Below are 18,211 nucleotides of genomic sequence, written 5' to 3'. Positions count from 1 at the left end.
AAATTGGGTCAGTGGACCAATATGACCGCAACTTACTCTTTTTATTCAAGCCCATGTTGAGGGAAAGGCCCAGAAAGAGCTTAAATTCGGAGACCGTAATTGGTTTCCAATCTCTGGCAAGGGAGGACTGGGGATTAGCGGCGATGTGTTGACCAGCGTATAAATTGCTTTGGGCCACAATAGATCTATAGAGATCTTCGGTGAAAAACAGCGAATAAAAATCCAGTGGCGTAAAGTCAACTGTTTCCACCTGAATTCCAGGTTGGCCAGTGAAAGGGCGAAGTACGGGTGCTGCAGAAGTGGTGGGTTCCCAATTCGGATTGGCCAATGCAGCAGGAAGGGCACTATGTGCACGACGGGCCTGTCTTTGTCTTCTTGGTGGCAGCGGGACACTACTTGTGCTTGCCACCTCGCCAGCTTGAACTGCACTTATGGGACTCGCCACGTCACCAAGTGTTACTGCAGTGCTGGATGTACGACCAGGGTGTACTAGGCTGCTGGTGCTTGCCAGTTCACCAGAAGGAATAGCGGCACTAGTACTTCTCTGCTCCATACGAGGGACCTGCGGTTCTTGCACTTCAAGGACAGAAGAAGAAGATTGGGGTCTGGTACACCTGACCTTAGCAGGGACCACAACTCCGTCGTCAGAGCTATCTGTCATGGAGCCGCTGTCCTCTACAGGATCGTATTCTGAGCCTGAATCTGACAGATGAGTGACTTCCTCTTCACTATCTGTCATGCTCAGAAACGTGTAGGCCTCTTCACTAGTTCACTTCGATTTGCCATTTTGGGCTTTAAATTTAGGGGTACACTAGTGAGACTCACAAGCAAAAAAAGCTCCTGACTGTCAGCGACTGTATCAAAATGCTACCAAAAAACTGTTAGCGATCGCAGGGATCAGGCTGACTCTGCGAACGCTGCAGTTGTGTGTTTAGTGTTTTGTAAGTGTCAGTGATCGATCGATACTGCACTTGGGTGGGCTGGGCCGAGGGGCAAAACGCAGGTGCTAGCAGGTATCTGGGCTGATCCCGCTACCACTGCGTTTCTGAGGACCCTAAACTGCTGGGGATGCTAGTATAGATCTGATCGGATCAGATATCGATCCGTTCAGATACTATAGCACTAAGGGAGGTGTATGCTGCGTGCGTGGGTTTTAGCGGTACTGGCGCTAACCTGACGCTGCCTGGGGCGACGCAGACCTTATCTTACCCTAAAAACTTAACTTATATCACCGCCGGGAAATTAGGGGGTTAAACCTTTATAAGATAATAAATGGCGGGTGCCCTAAAACTATAATAAACAAACTAACTAACCAGCGTCACCCGTAACACTTATACGGTGATCACTGGTGAAAGGGTTAACTAGGGGGCAATCAGGGGGTTAAAACCTTTAGTAGGTAGTATATGGGGGTCCCTGTCGCTATAAAACACTGACAGCGAACCTATATACTTACCTCCCTAACTAGCGTCACCTGTGTCACTAATACAGCGATCAGAAAAATGATCGCTTAGCGACACTGGCGACGGGGGGTGATCACGGGGTTAAAACTTTATTAGGGTGGGTTAGGGGGGTACCCTGGACCTAAAGGGGGGTACCCCAGACCTAAAGGGGGCTAACCTAACTGCCCTAACACTTATAACTGTCACAAACGGACACCAATGCAATAATCAGAAAAAAAAACAAAAACTGCTTTTGGTGTCAGTGTGACAGGGGGTACAGGGGGGTGACAAGTGTGCCTGCGTGTTCTACTGTTAGTGTAGTGTTGGTGCAAACTTACTTGGATGTCTTCTCTCCTCAGCGCCGGAACGAAAAGACCGGCTCAAGGAGGGATGACATCACTTCCTCTCCCTCTGTTTACATTACAGAGGGAGAGGAAGTCTATCATTGGCCAGGAGCGATCGCAAGGGGGGAGCCACGAATGAGTGGCCTCCCCCTCACCTTTGAGCGACCCTGACCTGAATGCGACCGCCGCAGGCACCGGGGGGGGTGTCCGATCGGACCCCCCACCCGCGGGCAGGCAAGGACGTACAGGTAAGCCCTTTTGCCTGCCCGTCCCGCTCTGCCGATGTACATAGTCGTGCGGCGGTCGCCAAGTGGTTAAAAATACAAAAAAAATAAAATGGCCCTTTAAGAGCTATGGGCGGAAGGGATGTTTTGATGTCGCTTCCGCCCTGCAATGATATGGAGACGGGTGGGGGCCACCCCCCTGCACTCGTCTCAATGTCAGGCTAGGGAAGGGATCCGATCTCCTCCGCCACTGCCGATGGCTCCGGTAAGCCGCGGAGGGAACCGGAGCACGGCAGGAGGGGGAGGCCCCTCTCCCGCTGCCGATAAAAGTGATCTTGCGGCGAATTTACCACAGAGACCACTTTTATCTTGAAGCGGAACACCCGCTGAAGAAGAAGATACCGGGGTTATGGCAGCTAGCTGCTGCCATAACGATATTCCCCTTCAAAGTACAGACGTATAACGACGGTGGGCGGTCCGGAAGTGGTTAAAGAAGAACGCCGGCTTTTCCTTCCCAAAACAGATGCATTGTGCATGTAAATGAATCACAACCCCAGTATTAGCTTATGTGTAACCTACCCAATTTAGCTGATGTCACTCATCCTCCTCCAGGCTGAATTTCAAAGTTCTCTGACTTCCTGTTTCCTTCCTTTACCAGTCCTGATACTACATGTCCCATCATCCTTTGAGCCTCTGTAGTTTCAGGGCGGGCTATGGCAATCACTCGTACCAGTTCTTGGAGTTGATGTGGGTGGGTCCTAGGGTTACTGTGGGTGTTTTTGGGCTTTCATGCAAGTAGTGAATGGGGAGTATTGGAATTCTACTCTCACCAATCACAATCCATTCCTCTCTGCAGTGAACAGAGTGCTGTACAGCAGGAAGTGTAACCTTACAAACCATCTCTTATACAAGAAATGTGCTATTCTAGCTATAAAATATAACAAAATATAAAATATAAACTATAACAAATATAAGACTGATCACATTTTTTTCCTGCTCTGATCTCATTCTTTTTAAACAGAGAAACCCGATTTGTAATGTGCATACATTGTTTGCACACACAAACGAATTAATTACAAATCTTTGGTTGTTGTAAAGTGTATGTACTCAAACACACAAACTATTGTGAGCAGAAATGTACACTCCTTTTACACAAAGTGCGAATAGGGCCTTAGATGCAAGGGATCCCTACCATACTAGAAACATTGCATTCTTAGGGCTTTTTTAAATGAATGGAGTAAAAATGCAGCACAACCACAAGGTTTTACCGCCCCCAACTGCTCCCCCTTTTAGCTGAAGGGGCAGTGGTTGGCGGTGAACACATGCCACGACCTCGATACTCTGTCATGGCTGTGGTGAGAATTATACCTCCTGTTGTGCTTGGTGGGCACTACTTGCCTGTCAGACAACAAATTCTAGTGAATGGAGCCACACTGCAATTATGCACAATGTGCATGTTTGCAGTGCAGTATTGCAGCATTTTAGGGGGTTAAAATAGGTGATAAGGAGGTGATACAACTCGTTCTTACCCGCCTGTCAAATGCTCTGAAGAGTGATCCGAATGTAGATCTGTCTGCAAAGCCGGTGTATATGTGGCATACCTCCTCCGGTGTCATTCCAGTCTGGCAGCATGCCAAAGAATAATAGCTTAGTTCAAGACTACAGAGGAAGGGCTATGGGGAGGTGATTATGAAGGGGTTTCCTTCATATGTAAATGAACCAGTGAGAAGGTATGATCTATGCTGGGACTGACCATTCCGTTAAGTTCTAGAGTTGCGCTTTAATGCATTATCCGTGTTAGTAAAAAAACCTTTCAAAAAGATGCTTCTCCCAGCACCCATCTTAAACCTTACCTGAGCCCGATCTTGTTCCAGTGCTACGCCCATCAGCAGCAGCTCTTCTCCCCTCTCTCTCCGATTAAGCCCAGATGGGCAGGGAAAAATGCATTACAGACAGGGCTCAGGAGGAGCTCAAGGCTAAAGTCATTCATATGTCATTTTACCTGTTGAGTTAGTGATGTGCAGGATCTCTCATCGCCTCCTACTTTCTGGATACAGTAGAAGGTAGCCTGCGCCCTTCTATTTCGGTGAGATACAGGATCTACCAGAGTACCCTGAACAGCACTATAAGTGGTATTGGGTATAGTGAGTACCCCTCTCTCTTCTCACAGAAGATTGGACAGTAGCGGGAGGAGGGAGCGTGATATGGGGGGGGGGGGGGTTACTGAGCTGTCCTGTGTGTGCGCCCCGTTAGGTAAAAAAGGTATCATCTTGAGCAGGTTAATTTTTTTTCCGAGAGGCATTGAAGAATGTACTGCATCAATCAGGTTCGGAACAAGATTTCAGAATTATCAGGAACATGATCAAATCCAGTCTCTACAGGAGTAGACTGTATATGTTCTGAATCAGAGATGATAGATGCCTCGGACACTCAGTTAAGAGCCTGAACTGGATATAAAAGGCCTGGTAAACAATGCAGGTCACAGGCAGCAAAACTATACAAGCTGCGGAGGATGATACTGTAGAAATAGAAGGCCCAGAATAAAAAAAAAAAAAAAAAAAAACACAGGCCTTGGCTTTCTCCGAGGTTAACCGTGAGCCACTCCCCAAAACAGCAGGGGAGTATGTAGCGAGGTCATGTCTCCGTAGGAAGGTCTTCTGAGCATCTTTTAAACAGACTATAGGGAATAACCGTTCACCATCTCGCTCAGATACCAGCAAGGTGTCTGTTCGCGGCTCTGCATAGTCATACATAAAGTACGTCCAGAGAAAAACACACAGCAACCAAGATTGCTGTATTAAGTCCTCAAGGTAAAAAGGGGTAGGGGGAATTGTCCCAGTACTTTATAAAGTGCTCTGGATGGTAGTTTATGTAACACACTGGTGATCCTGGAACTTCAAATTTAACTTCTGAAAGGTGAATTTTTACCAAGTTTTGATGCGTAGTTCCACAACAGCTGGAGGGCTGTAGTTTGAAGATCCCCGGTTTAAACACTCAAGCAAGTATAGCCAAATACAAATTCCCAGTTTCCTGATAGTTTAATTGTTAATATTTCTACTACTAGTATAGTATTTGTTAAGTCTCATATTGGCTATAGGGCAAACCAGTCTTACTTTTCTAGGCTTTGCCAGTTATGGTGGGCATACCCGGGGGGGGGGGGGTCTCCAGGGTGTGGGAAACATAGGAATAGAACATGGCTCTGGACCTGTATTGCACCCTTTGGCTAACACTGGGGTGAGTGTCCTTACAGGATCCAGTGCCCAAATCAACATTACAGGCTGTCTGCACAGCACAGGGTCCAAGTATGGTTCCCAAGGTTTTACAGAGGCTACACCAATCCAGATGCACTATGCCTATTGTAGTAGAAGGCAGTAAAGAAGTTAAAGTGTTTGAAAGTATAACTTTTTTTTTTTTTTTTCAAAAAAAAAAAAAAAAAACCTTATGGAGTGAGGTAGGGTAATTTGGTGCATGCCCAAATGGGGAGGGGGTGAAGGGGGCATATCTAAAAAGGTTTTGCCAAGGTAGAAGGAACCCAGGGTCTATGACTATCCAGCCCATGCCCTGCACCGTATGATGAACATATTTGTTGTGTTAACAGCCACACAGATTATCTAGCTCTACATCTTCAACTTCCTTGCTCCATTAAATATAACATGTTATAAGAATCAATACAAGCTTTGTCCTACTCACTTGCATACTAATGAGCAGCAGATTTGTAGGATCTTCAGGATTGTAAGATACAGGCCTGGAAGGGTGAAATGGCAAATCTGTCTGAACAAATGTTTTTGCAAAGTCTGAAGATCGAAATATACGGCCACCACTGCTCCCTCCAGACACTTCAGCAACCAGAACAACCTGGAGAGAGAAAAATAAAAATAAATAAAATTATAATTATAGAGATATAGAGATATATATAATCAGACACACACACACAAAAGTGAGTACACCCCTCACAATATTTTATTATATCTTTTCATGTGACAACACTGAAGAAATTACACTTTGCTACAATGTAAAGTAGTGAGTGTACAGCTTGTATAACAGTGTAAATTTGCTGTCCCCTCAAAATAACTCACACAGCCATTAATGTCTAAACCGCTGGCAACAAAAGTGAGTACACTCCTAAGTGAAACGTTCAAAATTTAAAATGGACAATATTTTTTGTGTGGAGACATGCTTGGCCAGTCCATCACCTTTACCCTCAGCTTCTTTAGCAAGGCAGTGATAGTTTTGGAGGTGTGTTTGGGGTTATGTTGGAAAACAGCCCAGTCTCTTAAGGGAGGGGGATCATGCTCTGCTTCAATATGTCACAGTACATGTTGGCATTCATGGTTCCCTCAATGAACTGTAGCCCCCCCAGTGCCAGCAGCACTCATGCAGCCCCCAGACCATGACAGTCCCACCACCATGCTTAGCTGTAGGCATGACACTCGTCTTTGTACCCCCACACGAGCTTGACACCATCGGAACCAAATACGTTTATCTTGGTCTCATCAGACCACAGGACATGGTTCCAGTAATCCATGTCTTTAGTCAGCTTGAAACAAGCAAACTGTTTGCAGGCTTTTTTGTGCATCATCTTTAGAAGAGGCTTCCTTCTGGGATGACAGCCATGCAGACCAATTTGATGCAGTCTGCGGCGTATGGGCTAAGCACTGACCGGCTGACCCCCACCCCTTCAACCTCTGCAGCAATGCTGGCAGCACTCATACGTCTATTTACCAAAGACAACCTCTGGATATGACGCTGAGTACGTGCACTCAACTTCTTTGGTCGATCATGGCAAGGCCTGTTCTGAGGGGAACCTGTCCTGTTAAACTGCTGTATGGTCTTGGCCACCGTGCTGCAGCTCAGCTTCAGGGTCTTGGCAATCTTCTTATAGCCTAGGCCATCTTTATGCAGAGCAACAATTCTTTTTTTCAGATCATAGTTACATAGTAGGTAAGGTTGAAAAAAAAAAAAAAAAAAAAAAAAGACACAAGTCCAACCTATGTGTGTGATTATATGTCAGTATTACCATATATATCCCTGTATGTTGTGGTCATTCAGGTGCTTATCTAATAGTTTTTTTAAACTAATCGATGCCTCCCACTGAAACCACCTCCTGTGGAGGGGAATTGCACATCCTTGCCGCTCTTACAGTAAAGAACCCTCTACGTAGTTTAAGGTTAAACCTCTTTTCTTCTAATTTTAAGGAGTGGCCATTTGTCTTATTAAACTCCCTTTCGTGAATAAGGTTTATCCCTATTGTGGGGTCACCAGTACGGTATTTGTAAAATTGAAATCGTATCCCCTCTCAAGCGTCTCTCCTCCAGAGAAAATAAGTTCAGTCCTCGCAACCTTTCATAACTAACATCCTCTAAACCCTTTATTAGCTTTATTGCCCTTCTTTGTACTCGCTTCATTTCCAGCACATCCTTCCTGAGGACAGGTGCCCAGAAGTGGACGGCATACTCCAGGTGCGGCCGGACCAGAGTCTTGTAGAGTGGGAGAATAATCGCTTTATCCCTGGAGTTAATCCCTTTAATGCATGCCAATATTCGGTTTGCTTTGTTGTTAGGCTCAGCAATGGCATGCAATGCCAAGCTGCTGTTATCTACTAGGACCCCCAGGTCCTTTTCCATCCTAGATTCCCCCAGAGGTCCTCCCCCTAGTGCAGGGGTGTCCAAACTTCTTTCAAAGAGGGCCAAATTTGATGAAGTGAACATGCATGAGGGCCAACCATTTTCCCTGACAGTCTTTAAAACCAGTGGTCATAAACCTTGTCCTCGGGGCCCACTAACGGGCCAGGTTTTATGTACTACCTTGGGAGATGCAGACTAGAATACTGCAATCACTGAGCAGCAAATTATATCACCTGTAATGTATTTCAGTTATCTTGCAAACCTGGCCTGTTAGTGGGCCCTGAGGACAGAGTTGATGGCCACTGCTTCAAACCATTAAAATTCGGCCTAAGTGTGTTTGCCCAATCACTAATACACTGTCCAACAAGAACTCTCTTGCCTTTCTGGCTATGTGTGGTGAAGACATGAGCTCAGGCGTGTTATTTGTATATACCGTATTTATCGGCTTATAACACGCACCTTCACTTTAAAAAGGAGTTTTCAGGAAAAAAAAAAAAATCTTAAATTTTAAAGAAAGAACTGTGAAGCAAAATAAGGGTCGGTGCCCATCAATGCAGCCTCACAAGTGCCATGAACGCAGCCCCCCACCATCGCCATGAACACAACACCCCCATTGTCATGAATGCAGTCTTGGAGGAGACAGGGAGGGGGCGGGACGAGCGCCAACAGACAGAGGAGAAACTCCTGTTTTTTCTGCAGCCTCTTTAATAGAAAGTCCTGCCTCCTATGATGGACAGAACAGTCATCCAATGGCAACACAGGAGACGGGACTTCCTTTTACAGAGGCCGCCATGTACACAGGAAATGTTCCTGTATGTTTGGCACTTGTCACTCCCCCCCCCTGTCCCCTACAAGGCAGCCAGCAATATATATATATTTATTAACGAGCCCCTTGCTCGCTCAGTTCCACTCTCCCGACACTCCTCTGCTGCTATAGAATCAGACTGCAGATCATAACATCTGATTGTTCGGTCATCCGATGCTCCGGGACTAGAACTACTGCTCTGTGCCGTTCTAGTCCAGTTGTGATAGCTCAGAACAAACACCAGGCAGGCTGTATGTAAGTTCAACCAGGACTCTCTCTTTATTGACAAAATACAGGCTTTTATACACTCAAAGTGGAGGTGTAGACCTCCTGCTCATATTACTCTAACAATACAGCTGTAACCTAATTAACATGAGCTAATTAACTAATCCCTTTAGACAGCCTAGATGACTCAGACATGACCGTTAGGCCAGACTAGCCGTCTTGTAGTTCAGAAAATCCAATCAACATTATCAAAATCAACATAGACTCTTCTTCACACAACAGCAGAGTTAATTAACACATATAACAATGGGGATCTAATGACTCTTAGATCCCATAGTAGACTTATTTACAATACACATTTTAGCAGACAATAGACAGACAGGTGTTGGAATTTACATCAGCATCTCCTAACAGTATCTGTCCCAGCATTATGAATCAGCCACTATTCCAATATGGCAAATCCAGGGTCCCCAGAGTCTGTGTGCCCTGGGGGACCAGGACCCAAATCCACAGTAATACCACCTCAAGAGTCCCCAGGCATACAGCTCACAAAGAGCACCGTTCCCCCAAATGCAAGGGCCCCCAATTGATAAGAGGCTAGCTAGAGAGAGAGAGAGAAAAAAGAAAAAAAGTGTGTGAGAGAGATGGAGAGATACACACACATTCTTTTGTAGCCCCCGACGCTCGGGGATTCGTTGGGGGCCACAAAAGATATACATGTCAAAATTAGCAGGCGGGCCATCCGAAACTGGAATGTGGGCCACGATTGGCCCGCGGGCCGAACTTTGGACATGCCTGCCCTAGTGTATATACCATATTTATCAGCTTATAGGTACATAGGTTGGACTTTAACCACTTGCCGACCGGGCCATAGCCGAAAGACGGCTACAGCGCGGTCGGCTAGTTCTGGGTGGACGTCCATGGACGTCCTCCCAGAATACTGCTCTCGCGCGCCCCCTGGGGCGCGCACCCGAGAACTTCCGTGACCGCCGGGTCCAGAGGACCCGGCGCATCACGGATCACGGTAAACGGCCGCAGATCGCGACCGTCTACCATGTGATCGCTCCGTCAAATGACGGAGCGATCACATGTCAACAGACCGGCGTCATGTCATGACGCCGGTTCCTCCCTCCCCTCTCTGTACCGATCGGTACAGTGTGAGGGGAGAGGGGGAGGGATCGGATGGCAGCACCGCTGTGGGCTGCATGTGTAGTGCCCACAGCGGTGCTCAGTGACAATTGTAGTCACAGCCATCCCTGCATAATACCCGGCACTACTCTGCAATATACCCGGCACTACTCTGCAATATACCCGGCACTACTCTGCAATATACCCCGCGCTATACCCCGCACTATACCCCGCAATACACCCCGCAATACACCCCGCAACATACCCCGCAACATACCCTGCACTACTCCGCAATACCCCGCAATTTTTAACCAGTTCCCGCCCACAGTCATATGACGTCCTTGACTTTGAGCGGGGATATCTGAATGATGCCTGCAGCTACAGGCATCATTCAGATATCAGCTTTTTTAGCCGGCGATTTCCTACACCATAAGAATGATCATAGCGGCTGTTCCACTGCTTGATCGTTCTTATGGGAGGCGAGAGGGGACGCCCCCCCCCTTCCCGCCACCCTCCGGTGCTTCTACCGACTCACCGCTACGATCGAAGCCAAGATCTTTTTTTTTTTTTTTTATTTCAGGCACAGCCTAGAGGTGAGATGTGAGGTCTTATTGACCCCATATCTCACTGTAAAGAGGACCTGTCATGCCATATTCCTATTACATGGGATGTTTACATTCCTTGTAATAGAAATAAAAGTGATCAAAAATTTTTTTGGGGGGGAAAAAGTGTCAAACTAAAATAAATAAAGTAAAATAAACAATAAAAAAAAAAAAAATTTTTTAAAGCGCCCATGTCCGTGTGCTCGCATGCAGAAGCGAACACATACGTAAGTCCCGCCCACATATGAAAACGGTGTTCAAACCACACATGTGAGGTATCACTGCGAACGTTGGAGCGAGAGCAATAATTTTGGCCCTAGACCTCCTCTGTAACTCAAAACATGTAACCAGTAAAAAATTTTAAAGCGTCACCTATGGAGACTTTTAAGTAGTGACGTTTGGCACCATTCCACGAGAGTGTGCAATTTTGAAGGGTGACATGTTAAGTATCTATTTACTCGGCGTAACTTCATCTTTCACATTATGCAAAAACATTGGGCTAACTTTACTGTTTTGTTTTTTTTTAAAGCACAAAACTGTTTTTTTTTCCCAAAAAAACGCGTTCTAAAAATTGCTGCGCAAATACCGTGCGAGATAAAAAGTTGCAACAACCGCCATTGTATTCTCTAGGGTCTTTGCTTAAAAAATATATATATATATATATATATATATATATATATATATATATATATATATATATATATATAATGTTTTGGGGTTCTATGTAATTTTCTAGCAAATAAATTATTATTTTTACATATAGGAGAGAAATATAAGAATTGGCCTGGGTGCTCCAGAACGCCTGGAGGTGCTCCCTGCATGTTGGGCCTCTGTATGTGGCCACGCTGTGTAAAAGTCTCACACATGTGGTATCGCCGTACTCGGGAGTAATAGCAGAATGTGTTTTGGGGTTTAATTTGTGGTATGCATATGCGGTGTGTGAGAAATAACCTTCTAATATGACAATTTTGTGAAAAAAAAAAAAAGAAAAAAAAAAAATCTTGATTTTGCAAAGAATTGTGGGAAAAGATGACAATTTCAAAAAAACTCATCATGCATCTTTCTAAATACCTTGGAATGTCTTCTTTCCAAGTAGGGGTCATTTGGGAGGTATTTGTACTTTTCTGCATGTTAGGGTCTCAAGAAATGAGATAGGCCGTCGGTACTTCAGGTGTGATCAATTTTCAGATATTGGCACCATAGCTTTTGGACTCTCTAACATTCACAAAGACCAAATAATATACACCAAGTTATACTTATTTTTACCAAAGATATGTAGCAGTATAAATTTTGGCCAAAATTTACGAAGAAAAATTACTAATTTGCTAAATTTTATAAACAGAAACAAAGAAAAATTCATTTTTTTACCAAATTTTCAGTCTTTTTACTTTTATAGCGCAAAAAATAAAAAACCCAGCGGTGATTAAATACCACCAAAAGAAGGCTCTATTTGTGTGAAAAAAGGACAAAAATGTCATATGGGTAAAGTGTTGTATGACTGAGTAATTCTCATTCAAAGTGTGAGAGCACCGAAAGCTGAAAATTGGTCTGGTTAGGAAGGGGGTTTAAGTGCCCAGTGGTCAAGTGGTTAAACGTGTCTTTTTACAACCTCACCTACTATGTAACTATGTATAGATTGACTTCATATTTTTGCCACCCAAATACATTATTTTACATTAAACCTCATTTGCCATGTAGTTGCCCACCCCATTAATTTGTTCAGATCTTCTTGAAAGGTTTCCACACACACGGTTGTGCTCATAAGTTTGCATACCCTGGCAGAATTTATGATTTTTGGCCATTTTTCAGAGAATATGACTGATAACACAAAAACCTCTCACACTCATGGTTAATAAATGGCTTCAGCCAAACACTATCAATCAAGGGCCCAAAAAACATCCCTGGGAATTACAGACCAGTTAGCCTAACATCAATAGTATGTAAACTCTTGGAGGGGATGATAAGGGACTATATACAAGATTTTAGTAATAAGAATGATATCATTAGCAGTAATCAGCATGGATTCATGAAGAATCGCTCTTGCCAAACCAATCTATTAACCTTCTATGAGGAGGTGAGTTGCCATCTAGATAAAGGAAGGCCCGTAGACGTGGTGTATCTGGATTTTGCAAAAGCATTTGACACAGTTCCCCATAAATGTTTACTGTACAAAATAAGGTCCGTTGGCATGGACCATAGGGTGAGTACATGGATTGAAAACTGGCTACAAGGGCGTGTTTAGAGGGTGGTGATAAATGGTAGTACTCAGAATGGTCAGGGGTGGGTAGTGGGGTTCCCCAGGTTTCTGTGCTGGGACCAATCCTATTTAATTTGTTTATAAACGACCTGAAGGATGGGATAAACAGTTCAATCTCTGTATTTGCAGACGATACTAAGCTAAGCGGGGCAATAACTTCTCCGCAGGATGTGGAAACCTTGCAAAAAGACCTGAACAAAATTAATGGGGTGGGCAACTACATGGCAAATGAGGTTCAATGTAGAAAAATGTAAAATAATGCATTTGGGTGGCAAAAATATGAATGCAATCTATACACTGGGGGGAGAACCTCTGGGGGAATCTAGGATGGAAAAGGACCTGGGGGTCCTAGTAGATGATAGGCTCAGCAATGGCAGGCAATGCCAAGCTGCTGCTAATAAAGCAAACAGAATATTGGCATGCTTTAAAAGGGGGATCAAATGCAGAGATAAAACGATAATTCTCCCGCTCTACAAGACTCTGGTCCGGCCGCACCTGGAGTATGCTGTCCAGTTCTGGGCACCAGCCCTCAGGAGGGACGTACTGGAAATGGAGCGAGTACAAAGAAGGGCAACAAAGCTAATAAAGGGTCTGGAGGATCTTAGTTATGAGGAAAGGTTGCGAGCACTGAACTTATTCTCTCTGGAGAAGAGACGCTTGAGAGGGGATATGATTTCAATTTACAAATACTGTACTGGTGACCCCACAATAGGGATAAAACTTTTTCGCAGAAGAGAGTTTAATAAGACTCGTGGCCACTCATTACAATTAGAAGAAAAGAGGTTTAACCTTAAGCTACGTAGAGGGTTCTTTACTGTAAGAGCGGCAAGGATGTGGAATTCCCTTCCACAGGCGGTGATCTCAGCGGGGAGCATTGATAGCTTCAAGAAACTATTAGATAATCACCTGAATGACCGCAACATACAGGGATATGTAATGAAATACTGACACATAATCACACACATAGGTTGGACTTGATGGACTTGTGTGTTTTTTCAACCTCACCTACTATGTAACTATATGTAACTGGGTTTACTCTTTAAATCATAAATGGCAACAGAAACTACCCAAATGACCCTGATCAAAAAAAGTTTACATACCCTGGAATGATTGGCCTTGGTACAGACACACAAGGTGGGGCACACAGGTTAAAACCGCAATTAAATGTTCATTTCCCACATTTGTGGCTTTTTAACCACTTCAGCCCCAGAAGATTTTACCCCCTTCCTGCCCAGAGTACTTTTTACAATTTGGCACTGCGTCGCTTTAACTGACAATTGCGCAGTCATGCAATGCTGCGCCCAAACAAAATTTTTGTCCTTTTTTCCCCACAAATAGAGCTTTTTGGTCACCTCTGATGTTTTTATCTCTTGTGATATAAAAGAAAAAAAGACCGAAAATTTTGAAAAAAAAAAAAAAAAAAAAACACATTATGATATTTTCTACTTTTTGGTATACAAAACTCAATTTTAGTCATATATTTTAGGCCAAAAAGCATTCAGCCACATGTCTTGGGTAAAAAAATAAATAAATAAAAATCGTATATTTATTGGTTTACGCAAAAGTTATAGCATCTGCAAACTAGGGTACATTTTCTGGAATTTACGCAGCTTTTAGTTTATGACTGCCTATCTCATTTGAGGTGCTAAAACGGCAGGGCAGTACAAATACTCCCCCCCCAAATGACCCCATTTTGCAAAGTAGACACCCCAAGGAATTTGCTGAGAGGCTTGTTGAACATTTTGATTTTTTTTTTGTCATAAGTGATTGAAAAATTACCAAAAAAAATTTACACAAAAGTTGTCACTGAAATGAAATATTGCTCAAACATGCCATGGGCATATGTGAAATTACACCCCAAAATACATTCTGCTGCTTCTCCTGAGTACAGGGATACTACATGTGTGGGACTTTTTGGCAGTCTAGCCACGTACAGGACAATCACCACCTTCAGGCTTTCTAAGGGCATAAATTCTTGATTTCATTCACTACCTATCACAGATTCAGAGCCATGAAATGCCCAGATATCACAAAATCCCCCCAAATGACCCCATTTTGGAAAGTAGACAACCCAAGCTATTTGCTGAGATGCATGTTGAGTGGTTTGTAGATCTTGCTTTTTGTCACAAAGTTATAAAAAAAAAAAAAAAAAAATTTGAAAAAAATAAAATTAAAATAAATTTTCCTTTTCTTTCTTCATTTTTAAAAACAAATAGGAGCTGCAAAAAAACTCACCATGCCTCTTAGTAAATACTTTGGGCTGTCTAATTTCCAAAATGGGGTCATTGGGGGGGGGGGGGGGGGGGGGGGTTTGTGCCATCTTGACATTTCACACCTGTGATAGGTAGGGAGGAGTGAAATCACCATTTTTCGCCCTTAGAAAGCCTGAAGGCAGTGCTTGGTTTTCGGGGTCCTGTACGCAGCTAGGCTCCCAAAAAAGTCCCACACATGTGGTATCCCAATACTCAGGAGAAGTAGCAGAATGTATTTTGAGGTGTAATTTCACATATGCCCATGGCATGTTTGAGCAATATATAATTTAGTGACAACTTTGTGAAAAATTTTTTAAAAAATGTCATTTTCCCGAAACTTGAGGCAAAATATAAAATATTCCATGGACTCAACATGCCTCTCAGCAAATAGCTTGGGGTGTCTACTTTCCAGAATGGGGTCATTTAAATTTTAATGCACTAAAACATACTATAATGCCCAAATATTTGGTAAAATACAAAAAGATGATCTTATGCCGAGTACATAGATACCAAACACTCCATGCTTTAAAATTACGCACAACCGTGCAGCAGCGACAAACTACATACATTTTTAATAGCCATTAAAGGTTACCACTTTAGATTTACAGAGGAGGTCTACTGCTAAAATTGCTGGTCTCGATCTGACGTTCGTGGCGATACCTCACATGCATGGTGCAATTGCTGTTTACATATGACACGAGACCGGCGCTTGCGTTCAACCATGCGCATGAACATGGGGGGGGGGGGGGGGGGGGGATTTCTATCAATTTATCACAGGGAATGTAAATATCCCCTATGATGGCAGTAGGTAGTGATAATTACACCTTTAAATAAAAAAAATTTTAAAAAATTGGGGGTCTATTAGACTCTAGATTACTCCTCTACCCTCAAGGCATCTGACCACACCAAGATCGGTAAAATGCTTTCCCAATGGCGCTGTTTACATCCGGCAAAACCAAAGTCATGAAATGCTCATAGCTTCCGGTTTCTTAGGCCAGAGAGATGATTGGAGCCGTTCTGGTCTTTGATCAGATCTATGCTCAGCTGGCGGAACCACCGGCTGCATTCTCAGGTTCCCCAGTGGGACAGGAGAGCCTAAGAAGACCATGGAAAACAGCAGGGGGGGGAGACACCTTCCCTCCCACTCCTTTTTTAAAGCAGTCATTGTTGGGCATATATTATAATGTTCTTTTTTTCATGCAGCCTGTGGGCTGAACGAAAAAGATAAATCCGTGCTGCAGCTGAATGGCGTACCTGAAAATAAAATAAAACACAGCAAACAATGAAAAGGTATGAAAGAATTGCATACCTGAAAAGCAAACATGATAAAACGCAACAATAAAACACTGCAGTAAAAAAATACAATAAAGTGGGGCGTGGCTTGGCGTGCAAAGCGGATGGCAGCAGACTAGAGGCGCTCCACTGACCCCTCGGGTCCTTTCAGCTTAAACGGCACCGTTACTTGCAGCAATAATGAGCAGACTAACCCGCCACAACTCCGGCAACCACTCTTGTTGCTCCGCACCCCTCTCCGGCTCGAGAAGTATCATGGACATCTTTAAAAACTCAGCCCCGACGCCTCAAGGCCAAATCCAAGATGGCGCAGCCTCGTGGGGAAGACGAGTTCAGTGAAGACTCGCAGTATGCTGACGAGGACGAGGTAAGGGATACCCCTTCATCCGAGCTCCCCCTCACTCTCACCGCTATGATGAAGATAGCAGCAGATATTAAGGGCACCCTCTTTTCTGCCATCACGGACCTTAAGGCTGATGTGCTATCACTATCTGAGAAAATGGAGGGGGTGGAGAAGGCAGGCTCTAGAAGAGACAAGGCCATCACACTCCTAGATAAAATCACTGACTCTCACTCTGCACGTCTCATTGAGATGAATCACCAGCTGAAGGACTTAGGGGAGAAGGCAAAATATAAGGGTGAGAGGTGTCTCTGAGTCAGTTGAACGGGGGCAACATACCATCTGCCCTGCAGTATGTGTTTAATGAGCTACTGGAGCGCCAAACAGGACACACCAATCGAATTTGACAGGGCACACAGAGCTCTGAGAGCCAGGCCGGCTGACACGGCTCCCCCACGGGACATAATATGTTTGCCCAACTTTAAACTAAAGGAGGAAATCATGGCTAAAGCAAAGCGCAATGAGCGCATCACATTCAATGACACGGATATATCCATATTTCAGGACCTTTCCCCTATTACTCTGAACAGACGAGCGCTGCGCCCCCTGCTGGAGATACTGCGCAGACAAAGTATACCTTACAGATAGACATTCCCCTTTGCTCTAAATGTGACCTTGCCAGGGCAGACAATTATACCTGCGCACACCTCATGATCTGCAGAACTTTTGCCAGGTTTTACAGATCCCACTTGTTGAGTTACCTGATTGGAATGGGGAATTTTGCAACCCACAGGCAGTCCTGGGTGTTCAGGTTTCGCCTCACGCTACTCCTACTAAACCCCCATAAAAGAAAGGTAAATAGCAGAAACATACCCCGGGTCCCAGCTCCGCCTCAAAGTGCCCAAGCGCTTCTAAAGCATTGCAGCCTGACTCAGGTCAAGAGTGAGGGTGAGAACTCATGAGGTCTGATCTCACCAATACTTACTGGAATGTGAAGGAACAGGATTACAGCATGGACTGGGATACACTGGGCCCTGTTGGCCTTTGTGAACGATAGCCCATTTACTGGGGGAGACCTTTTCTTACTTTGTTTTTTTCCATTTGAACTTGACTAGTCGTTTCCCACTCAGGTTATTCCTCAGGTAGACAGAAGGTGGCGATATTGCTCTCACAAGCAGAGTTTGATATGTGGGACCTTCAGCGAACTCCACACACTTAAGGTATGACCGTTACTTTGCCTTGACAGAGGAGGAACTATGCATGAGGGAGCATATACTTTTGGCTGGGTCCCACAGCTTCGTACCCATCCACATAAGGAGGATTCTCATTTATACCCATATTGATTGGGAACGCTTTGCACTGGCATTAGACACTGCCGAAGGGTGGCTTATCACACGGAAGACATCAAACGCACCTAGTGCGCTTTGTGGCTCCTCACCTTGTAGCCCCTTCTATGAACTACTGTGCTAAAATTGGGATAGCCTGGGTCTATCGTATTGTTTGCATATTTTGTTTACCGATTGATATGCTGGAGAGTAGAAAATAAGCTTACATGATTGAGTCTGTCTTGATTTTTTACACCCCCCTTGGGGGTGACGGTTGTGTTCATAATCAGCATTATATATTTTGAGATTTTATTTATAGGAGCTGGGGGTTGAAGGGAGTTTACTGACAGTGG

General features: G+C 44.4%; 1 protein-coding gene and 1 long non-coding RNA gene across 3 annotated transcripts in view; one reads left to right on the top strand and one right to left on the bottom strand.

Annotated features, from left to right (window-relative positions):
• LOC141128553 (uncharacterized) overlaps positions 1 to 18,211 on the top strand; it is a 156,952-nt gene that overhangs the window by 15,907 nt on the left and 122,834 nt on the right. The window lies entirely within an intron of this gene.
• The window catches only part of SORT1 (sortilin 1), a 243,094-nt gene that overhangs the window by 127,391 nt on the left and 97,492 nt on the right, over positions 1 to 18,211 (bottom strand). The window contains exon 5 of the mRNA XM_073615905.1: positions 5,698 to 5,862. Coding sequence (XP_073472006.1) covers positions 5,698 to 5,862 — 165 coding nt within the window. The remainder of the gene's footprint in view (positions 1 to 5,697; positions 5,863 to 18,211) is intronic.

Source organism: Aquarana catesbeiana, linkage group LG02 (genome assembly GCF_042186555.1).
Source record: "Aquarana catesbeiana isolate 2022-GZ linkage group LG02, ASM4218655v1, whole genome shotgun sequence".
Taxonomy (NCBI): domain Eukaryota; kingdom Metazoa; phylum Chordata; class Amphibia; order Anura; family Ranidae; genus Aquarana; species Aquarana catesbeiana.
The sequence above is the reverse complement of the archived record's forward strand: the minus strand, read 5'-3'. Positions and strand labels throughout refer to the sequence as shown.